The sequence below is a fragment of the Ictalurus furcatus genome, chromosome 21, assembly GCF_023375685.1.
Source record: "Ictalurus furcatus strain D&B chromosome 21, Billie_1.0, whole genome shotgun sequence".
NCBI classification, from domain to species: domain Eukaryota; kingdom Metazoa; phylum Chordata; class Actinopteri; order Siluriformes; family Ictaluridae; genus Ictalurus; species Ictalurus furcatus.
The window spans coordinates 3,299,320-3,309,863 of record NC_071275.1 but is presented as its reverse complement, the minus strand read 5'-3'; the positions used below and the strand labels follow the sequence as shown (position 1 = coordinate 3,309,863).

The following is a 10,544-nucleotide window of genomic DNA, read 5'->3' as shown; positions in this document are numbered from 1 at the left end:
TTTGGCACTGTGGGCAGGTGCCAAGTCCTGCTGGAAAAGGAAATCAGCATCTCCATAAAGCTCGTCAGCAGATGGAAGCATGAAGTTCTCTAAAATCTCCTGGTAGACGCTGCATCGACTCTCGACTTGAGAAAACACACTGGACCAACACCAGCAGATGACATGGCAACCCAAATCATCACTGACTGTGGAAACTTCACACTGGACTTCAAGCAACTTGGATTCTGTTCCTCTCCACTCTTCCTCCAGACTCTGGAACCTTGATTTCCAAATTTAATACAAAATTTACTTTCATCTTCCCCATGATTGTGGTTGTGTACTGAACCAGACTGAGACTGAATAAAGTCTCAGGAAACCTTTGCAGGTGTTTTGAGTTAATTCACTGATTAGCGCTCTTCTCAGGTCCACATTTCTGTATTATAAATTCTTCATTCTAATATTTTAAGATACTGGACTTTTTGATTTCCATGAGCTGAAGCCACAATCATCAAGATTAAAACAAAAAAAGGCTTGAAATATCTCACTTTATGTGTAATGAATCTAGAATATATGAAAGTTCCACTTTTTGAATTAAATTATGGGGGAAAAAAAATTACTTTTCCACGATATTCAAATTGTTTGAGATTTTTAAAAACAGAGCCATTGGGGCGTTTGAAACACTTGGCTCCAAAGGTTTACATTTCTGTCTCCATGCCACCCTCTGGTGTTTAATTTAGTGAACAACTTTGTAATTGACTAAAATCAGCAATCTTTTTTTTGTGTGTGTGTGTCTTCAAAAAACTTCAGTTGTCTTGTCTACATGCTAACGAAGAGGGTGAAAAATGTAGTGTAGTTTCAAAAAATAAAATTGTGAAAGCTAACAGAAACAATGAGCAGGAATAATCTACCATATGTATGTGTGTTGAGATTAATTGTATTCAATATGAGAATACTTATTTTTCCCCCCCAACAAATAGTAGCTCGCACTTACACTTTTGGACTGTTGTTTAGGTTTAGATTTGGTTTGGTGATGAACAAAAAGCCCTCGACCTTGAAAATGTTCTCCGACCCTGCTCCATCCCTGATATGGAAGACGTGTTTCGATCTACCTTACACACGCACTACAAAAGTTAAGCCTATCCGTCTATTTGTATACTAATAGTGGATTGACACCATCATTTTTTAAACCATTTCATTCTACGTCTGTGACTAATGCTTTCTGCTCCAGTGATGATATTCATTGATGGTGTCTCCTTATAGTCTCCTTTTTTTTTTTTTTTGAGTCAATAGATCAGAGATAAAGGCTATGCCGTGCAGGAAGGCGATGTTTACTAGACAATTATTTAGAAGCTGGATTTATTTCGTCTCGGTTGAATACCCATGATGAACCAGTAGGTACACTGAACATTGTCATTTCATGACTCATTTGATCTTATAGGTTGAATAACAACAAAATTCAAATAATCAGGTGGATCAGACGAAACTAAATTCTAACCCAAGGTGCTATGTATATCTCAAAGACTGCAGCAGTACATTTTTGAATAATTACAATTTCCTTTGACTCCCTTGTACCTTTATGTGTAAGCAGCAAGCCAGTCAACCATGACTAAGTGTAGAAACATGTGATGTTAAAAATAACATCTAATGCGCATGTGAATAGTGTTATTAAACACTGTTCTAAACATGATGTATTTACCATCTTTGAGGTTATAAATGATTCAGGGAATATAACCAAATCTATGACCACCACGTCAGCGTAATATGAACCATTTATAACACTGATATGATTTTGGTTAATATATTGCAACCTTGAGTCTTCCTAATGGTCTACAACTAAAGCTTCTAAATGTCTTTAAATTAAACGAGCTAGGATAAAAACGACTAACTAAAGAGTGTAATCTGAGATAACAAACAAAAAAGGTAGCTATAAAAAAAATTTAAAAAAAATACAGATGTAGCTGACAGTCTGCTCACAAAGGATGTTCCTTTTGGTTATTGATATTATTTTTTTTTCATTAGATACATATCTAATGCAGAAGCATCACAGTTAAGAATCTTTCCCATAGCTCCAAATGATTTCACTTTAGTTGTTGTTCAAATCGAAACACGACTATCCCAGCAGTGACTTTACGCCTCACTAATTAACCCTCTTTCAAAGTTTTTTCTTAGAACTTAGCACTTTTCCTCTTGCCATCTTGATTCATGGAGATTAGCTTGGGCCTGCGCAGCATTTTGCTACATGCCACAGAGCACGTTAGGATGGGTGCGTCTCAATCAGCTCCCTAGTTCAGTAGATCAGGGAGTCGGCTGTTTTACAGTCTGTCTCAATTGCGAAATCCTTCCGGTGTACTGGAACGTTTGCTTCCTAAAACATCCCACAATGCACCGCAAAAACCAGGGAACATCCATAATCACTATGTTCCCTTACTGGAAATGACGTCATATTTTCTGAAGCCTCTCAGCACAAAAAAAATAAATAAATAAATAAAAAAAGCCACCTTCATCTACAAATATAAGCTGCTCGTTATCGTTGTTGTAGCTCTCTCAAATGATTACGTACTTTAGCGATTTATAATTTTATTTGACGTTCTACATGTGCTTTGTTCGAGTCGAACAACTTTTAAGTGTTTAATGATTTCAAAAAAAAACCCACTAGCAAGTGTACGATCCTGCTTGAATACCATGACAGAAATGTGTGCGATTAAGCTAACAAATTGATATGACATCATGTCAGAAAGATATCAGTCCTGCCTGTTGTTGATAAATGCCAGTGGTGACGTTTAACAACGCGAGTACGTAGTCATGTCTCCAGAAATTGAGCCACGAGTGTCCCAATGTGTAGTGAGCCAGGGTACCCAAACTCGTGTACACGATATACTGATTCACGACCTGGGAAGCCGATTGAGATACAACCCATGTTAATTATTTAATTGAATCATGCAATACACAAAAAAATTCAAAAAAAATTGAATCATGCAGGGTTATTGCTTTGCCACCGGTCTGCAGTTCCCAACTTTTAAACTCGCTATTATCACAAGTTTGTTTGCTCCTGTATACAGAACAGAGCAGCTGGTGCTCTTCCAAGCACATTCAGATGCCCACTGGCGTTACATGAGCATCAAGAACGTGCAAATGTAGTTTCCATGGGCCACTCTGACATATTTTGGTCCTTAAGCACCACCACGCTCCTATAGGGACACTAGATAGCTCCGCATAGCTGTTGGGCAATAGGTTAGTCTTGGATTGCATTCATTTTGATTTCTGTGTTGAAAACAAACTGTAACACACTCTCTCTCTCACACACACACACTTAGGAAAGCATCACACAAGACTCCAAAACTGTGGATTAGACACCGTTCTGGTTCATGCTGCTCTGGGAATTTATTAAGTGCTGTTTTTTTTCCTCTTTTTTTGTGTATTTGTTTTGAATTTTCCACTCACGCTGCTGTCTGGAGTTGTGGTGTGGACAGTCAAGCGGCAAGAGTCACAGTTCTTCACTTTTTTTCAGGCTAGAAAATCCATTTACATCACATCATTTAAGGACCTTTTTTTTTTTTTTTTTTTTTTTTTTTTTTGAGACCACAAACATTCCAGCGACACTCTCTACGGGGAGGTGGGTGACAATCAGAAAGCATGACGTTTTGCATAGTATTAAATGAACACGGACATTGAATTCTTTATTTACAATTATTGTATAGATTTTTAAAAAAAAAAAAAAGAAGAAAAAAAAAATCATAAAACAAGATGAATGAACACTTATCATTTACCCATAAATTTTCTAGAATGCCAAAAGTATCAGTGGCATGTTATCTTCTTTGTTCCACAAAATGCATGCTTGCTAAGTACAGTACATAGAAGCTGATGTATTGCAAGAAATATTATTCAGAATTATTAGAATGCTTAAAAACAGTTAATGGGACGGGGTGTGATTATTGAACTGTATTGTTGTCGGGTTGTTGTTGTTGTTGTTGTTGTTTTATTTGCAGGGCAATGGAATTGTTGTAATTCTAAAAATGGAGTCCAGTTCTCTCTGTATACAAAGTACTTACCATATTCATTCACATTCACCATTAGAAATGAAACTGTACCATAGAAAGGCTGACAGTTTTGGCAGAAGTTGCTCTGAAATAAACTACCGAATAACAGGGAGTTACAGGATTCTGATACGCATGCCTGAGCTAACGATTAAAGCTTATGCACCATCTCATGATGAGGAAACAAACTGATAGAACATTTAAAAAAAAATAAAAAATAAAAATAAAATCAGGTCAGGACCAGAGGAAAGTGAGATTAGCTTGCATATTAAGCATAAGATCATGCTTCCCCATAGTTCCAATTTAGGAGATAATAATATAAGGGAATTTTAGGGATCTTAGTTACATCAGTTTCCCCTGTAAATGTGCCTTCATTTCGTGTTGTCCTCTCTATAGCACAATAAATAATTATTAACAACTACTGAATACTGTTGAGATGCTAGAGTATATTTTTTACTGACTGCAGGAAGACAAGCTTTGATTTTTAACACACAGAAGCACATCTAAATTTACACCACAGAAATTCATTCATATCTGGATAGTGCAGAAAAATGATCATCATATATGTATTATCTTTTCTTCTTAGAAAAAATTCAAAAGCCACATTCCGTTTTTGTTTTTTTTTTGTTTTTTTTTTTTGTTTGTTTTTTGTTTTTTTTTTGTTCCTCTTAGTTTCGTTTCATTTTTCCGGTAGTTCAAAATGTCAACAGCTCTGCAGCCGGGTTCTGTCTTTCAAAGAAAGGAAATCTAGAAATGGAGGAAAAAAAAAAAAAAAAGAAAAAAGAAAAAAAAAAAAAAGAATCAACACAATATATCACAAGATTTTCAACACAACTTTGATTTCCATAGAGCCAAATAATAACTTAATTTACATCCTTTAGAACATGAAATCCAAAACAATCTGCAGCCTGTGATGGTCGCACACAAGTGAAAACATCTTTTTGTTGTTTTTTTTTCTGTATTAAATAAGCAGTGTTTCTAAACTATATCGTTAAATCCAACCTGAAATGGAGGCTTATATTCAAGACGGACCAAAAGGTTTCATTCCCAAGCAGTGAATGTAAAAAAATTCAAACGAGCGTGTATAGAAATTAAACCTTCATCTTAAAATCCAAGTTGGGGGCGGGATTAAGAAGGAGGGAACTGTTCATCCCGACAATCGTACAATACTAAGATGCCACGTTAATTATATAATCCCACTATATTTTGGTTTCTTTTATAATCTTCTAAAAATATCTACATTATATGACAAAATAGCAGGCAAGTCCAGCACACGGCTCGTAATAAAACACCTAGAGGAGTGTATTTGACAGCTTGAGCTTTTCCAACTATGTCTGCCATATGGTTTAAACCCTATTGTTCAAAAAAAAAAAAAAAAAAAAATTCAAAAAAGGACGCATCTATGGTTTTTTTGTAAACAAATTACATTCTCTTTAGGACATAAATAAGTTAAAGTAGTTAGAGTCATTGAAGCAGAAACAAGGCAACATGCCAACAAAGATAAACTCTGTATATATATTTATATATTTATGTATATTATATATAGTATTTTTACGAAATGCTATTTTCCATAGGTTCTTCTTTTTCCAACAGGTGCAAAATCTACTTGTGCAAGTCGAGCCCTGCAACCTCGATACACAATTTATTCATTAACCAAATAAATCTATACAGTTAGGTACATGCCACACACGATACTCAGAGATCAGTGAATCAGAGTCTTAAAAGTTGCAGCCCACGGCACTTCCCACCAAATCAAATCCAAGAATTTTAAATCAAATCGTTTTCAAAATAAAAACTCAGGTAATGTACATTCATGCAGGAGAAGCAGTTAGAGTAGCTGAATTCAATTTAAATAATTCTCACTGTGGTCCATCGCGTTCTCAGGAAAAGGGAGTGGTCCGTTTCTGTTTTTCAAGTCGATCCAGAAAACGTTCCAATTAAAATCTCGATCTCCTAAAAGCATCGGCGGAGAAGAAGGAACAAAAAAACATAACACGCTTTCGGACCACACGTTCAGTCAACCGCACATTTGTGCGTGTTGGCTCTATATCGTGTATCGTCCTGTGTGAGGATTATATCGGATTTTCCCGGGCGATCAGGGCTAGAGCGAAGTCTCCAGACTATGAAGGGGGCTCCCGGGACTGGATGAGGCAGCAGATTTACTTGTGTCGGTGGTGAGGTTTATGCCGCTGTCGATGGCATTGTTGTTCTTGTTGGGAGATGATGGCTGGCTTGAATTCTTCCTGGCCGCCTCGTCATCTATGTCAGTGTCGTCTATGAGGGGGATGTGGGGTGTCGAGTCCTCTATTCTAAACTCAGGATGGGTCATGAAGTTGTGGATGGAGGTTCGAGATTCGGGTTTTTCCAGGCCTTCGTAGAGCGAGCTACGGAACGCATTCACCACGCGGATCTGTGAAAGGACAGAGATCGAAATGAATGAGTCCCTTTTCATAGTGGGAAATGATATATGGGGAAGATAAGAAAAACGAGAGAATACCACAGGAACCGCCATAATCCACAGCTTCAAAAACTCGGAAAGGCATTCCCAAATTCACTACTCTACCGTGCACTGAGACATCGCTGCACCACGTTTGAAAAATCTATTCAAACGTTAGCTCAAATGAAAGGGTAAAAAGAACTGTAAGGAAATAAAATGGAAAAAAAAAAAAAAAGCCAGAGAAATGAATAAGCAGGGGTTCCTTTCTTTGCACAGCACAGAATACCGGTATACAGTGAGATCCGGTTTGTTGTATACCTAGAGACAATTTCTGTTAATTTTCAAAGGAAAAGAAAAACACATGCAGGTTTTTTTTTTTTTTTTTTAAATAGTAAAACATGGTAAGAGAAAAAGATAAGATTTCAGACCCAGGATGAGTTTAGAAGAAACACATCAAACGAGTCAACACAAGCTCAGGATACGATACGGAGAGACGGGTGAGATGAGAAAATGAGCCAGTGAGTTCTATGCTTCATGAAGCATAGAGTCACAACACGATGGCAATACATCAAGCAGTACAACAACACAATGAAAACATGCAGCTCAGGACAACACTATGTGAAGACATTTCGAACAAACACAGGCACACACACACACACACACACACACACACACGCACAATGTACACGGAGTAAGAAAAGACAGGAACAGACTGCAGTCTGTTCTCTTGACAACGCCATGCGTTTTTGTGTAAACACTCAAGTATAGGCCACAAAATTCTTGGTCATGTTTGCTAAGACAAACTGTCTTATTTCTGGACAAGACTGCAGCTATGCAGAAATGTACAATATCACAGTATACTCAATGACCTAACATAATAAGATCTTGATAGTATAGATTAGGGATGTACTATCTGTCTAATTTGAATATTCGCTAAATTTAATGAACAGACGGGGGGAAAGGCCTGATATTAATCAAGTATCATTTTTCCACTGCAATTATGCTTTCCTCGTAATGTACTGACATAATAACTAAAATATTAAATGTGCAGCAAAAGTCTTTATTGAATTTCAGCTCAATACTTGAGCAGTTCTGATTAACGAACTTTATGTGGTCACAGTGGAAAGGCATGTTTCTACTAATGTCAATGAATGTTAATCTTTTTTTTTTCCCCCCTCCCTTCCTACCAACCTGGGACTGAGCTCACAGACACCCATGATTGGCTAGTGTCACTGTGATTGACAGGGCAGAGAGAGTGTACCTGATTTGTGTCTATTCTAGTTGGAGTTGTTCTAAACATTATTGGTAATGTATTATCTCTCTTTTATCCCTCAAACGTCCTGCCTGACTGCCTGCTCCGGCTCACAACTGCCCACTTTCAACACACCTTTTTAGTTCAGATATACACCGATCAGCCATATCATTAAAACCACTTGCATAATATTGTGTAGGTCCCCCTTGTGCCACTAAAACAGCTTTGACACGTCGCCACATGGGCTCCACAAGACCTCTGAAGGTGTGCTGTGGTATCTGGCACTGAGACGTTCTGTAAGTTGCGAGGTGGGGCCTCTATAGTTTGGAATCGTTTGTCCAGCACATCCCATGACCCTGCCACAAAGTTCACCGGTTGTCCTTCCTTGGAACACTTTTGGTAGGTACTAACCACTGCTGTACCAGGAACACCCCAGAAGACCTGCCGTTTTGAAGATACATCGACCCAGTCATCTAGCTATAAGAATTTGGCCCTCAGATCCTCATGCTTGTCCCTCTTCCAACACATGAACATTGAGAACTGACTGTTCACTTGCTGCCTAATATATCCCACCCCTTTGACAGGTGCCACTGTAATGAGATAATCAATGTTATTCACGTCATCTGTCTGTGGTTTTAATGTTATGGCTGATCGGTGTACATGTCTAACTTGAATACCACCGTAGTGCTGCTCTTTGAAATAAATGCCTTTTCATTGTCATATTATTTGTGCTGAATTAATGTGGAGGTACAGCATAACAAATACTGGAATAGTGGTTTCAGTATTCCAATACTTGTGCCTCATATGGTTGACTGTGTATTCAAATATGTGTACAAATCCCCAATATAATGTTTTACAAATCTTTTGATAAACAAAATCAATAAACACTAGAGAATATAGTTACATATTTACATATTACATATATTATTCATCTATCCACGTCTTGTCTGTAATACAATCTTTGCATGACTTCTCTTTGATAAAACTCTTGCATGTTATTTAGACATGAATTAAAGCCTTGTTTGAGTGTATTTACAGTCCGAAACACATATTACAGTGGTCCGGTACTTAATATGGCTCCACACTTGAGGTGATATTCCTATATACTATGAGGTGATGCTGTACACTATAAGGACATGCCTCTGTTTCTGGCTCTTGCATAACTGTGCAACACAAGTCTGAACACGGCCCTTAGTTTGTCCAGGTCATATTGCTGTGCTTCCATACCGTCCTAAAGTGGGACTGTCTGTGTGATGTCTGCTGTAAATCCTCACTTTTCTATACCATACTTAAGTACGCTATAAAGACATGGTTATAAAAACTAAATCATGTGACCATGTGTGGTGTAGATATCTGGGTTAAGTTGTTAATTTCATGCTTATTCATAGCTTTCTAGATGTGAAAGAATTACCACAGAGGACATGCTGTCTATTCTTCTATTACAGAAATCACACTGATTTTTAAATAATACCATCCCAAAAGGAAAACTATAGTCTGTGTATTTCACTGTTGTTCTACAACTAAGTAGAGGACCATGAGAGTTCTTCTACAATGCGTTTATTTCCTAGTTGTGTATTATTAGCAAAGTCATTTGTATTCGCCTGCAATGCTTCATCTGCTTGCACCACTAGCGAGGCTACCTGGTCCTTCTACTGGTGGCATTGATTTTAGCCCTATGGTTTCCACAGCAGCCATTATTTATGCTCTTAAACCAGTTTGTAGAGATCTCTGCACTCCTGAATGCACATGGGAGCTCCTTTATGAAACTGCTACACTGTAGAATGGTCTAGGTTCTTGCCTTGGGCTTATATACATCATATTATGAGTCATGCATTTGATCAGTTGCATTCTGTTGAAAGGAGGATCAAGAACTACTTTTGCCAAAGGCCTTCATGCTGGCTTTCAGGACATTAACCGTTGACGTGCCGTGTTCTGGGCCCTATCCGTCAAAATGCTGTTTTGGTGGCCTCTCAGAAGGACAGGACACTCCTTCAAGGCAAGCTTAGAGAATGAGCTGTAGGAACTGAAAGTATATCAGAGTCTGTCTCTACATGTGAGTCACCTTCAACAAGCTGTGCTTTTCACTGTGCTGTTGCATTGCTACTAACAGCTCTTGCATTTGGCCCATGCCTTCTGCCTGTTCCTCTACTCCGAGTTCCAATGCAGTAAGGTCAAGTTAAAAAAAAAAATCCCTTCAAAGCAGTTGAGCAAAATCACTCTGGAAAAGTGTGTTTGCCAAATGCCCTAATGCCCTAATTTAAAGCCTAAGATCACAGAGACATGACTTTGCTAGTAGTACTTGGCTAGGAAACGCAGAAACTCCAATCGCTCTGGAAGTAAACTGCCCTGATGGGCTCAAACATAAGGAACTGAATCTCCAAAAGAAGCACTGGACTGGACTTAACCTTACTAAATTATAATAAAATGTAGTGCATGTTCTTCCATTAACCTTTCACTCGGTGCTAAAGAAAAAATATTGCTGCTAGCAAACTATCCAATTTGACCCTCATTTGATTCTCCTTACGTTTTTTCAGATAATAAGGGGGGGAAAAAAACTAGCAAGGGGCAATAAAGCCAACACACAGAAAAAAAAAAAAAATGAGAAAACGAATCACAGCGATGGGAAAACCGGCCTAAAGTTCAGCAAGACTTGACAGCGTGAAGCCACGAGACAGAATGGGCCTCGTCAGGCTCAGATTTACACACAGACTAGACAAGACAAGACTATGATGAATACCCAACACATTCTTCACGTCTTCAAAGCTGTGCAGAAAAAAAATAGTCACAATAATAATAATAATAATAATAATAAGCATAATAAAATATTCACAACTTAATCACA

General features: G+C 37.9%; 1 protein-coding gene across 21 annotated transcripts in view; it reads right to left on the bottom strand.

Moving 5' to 3' along the window:
- Positions 1 to 3,630: 3,630 nt before the first annotated feature.
- Positions 3,631 to 10,544, bottom strand: part of atp2b2 (ATPase plasma membrane Ca2+ transporting 2) — a 170,693-nt gene continuing 163,779 nt past the window's right edge. For 9 of the 21 annotated variants that reach the window (XM_053653369.1, XM_053653367.1, XM_053653366.1 and 6 more), the window contains one exon: positions 5,639 to 6,423. In XM_053653369.1, the coding sequence (XP_053509344.1) occupies positions 6,115 to 6,423 (309 nt within the window). In that variant the 3' untranslated portion in view covers positions 5,639 to 6,114. The other 12 variants (XM_053653382.1, XM_053653383.1, XR_008388899.1 and 9 more) reach the window with 11 other exon arrangements.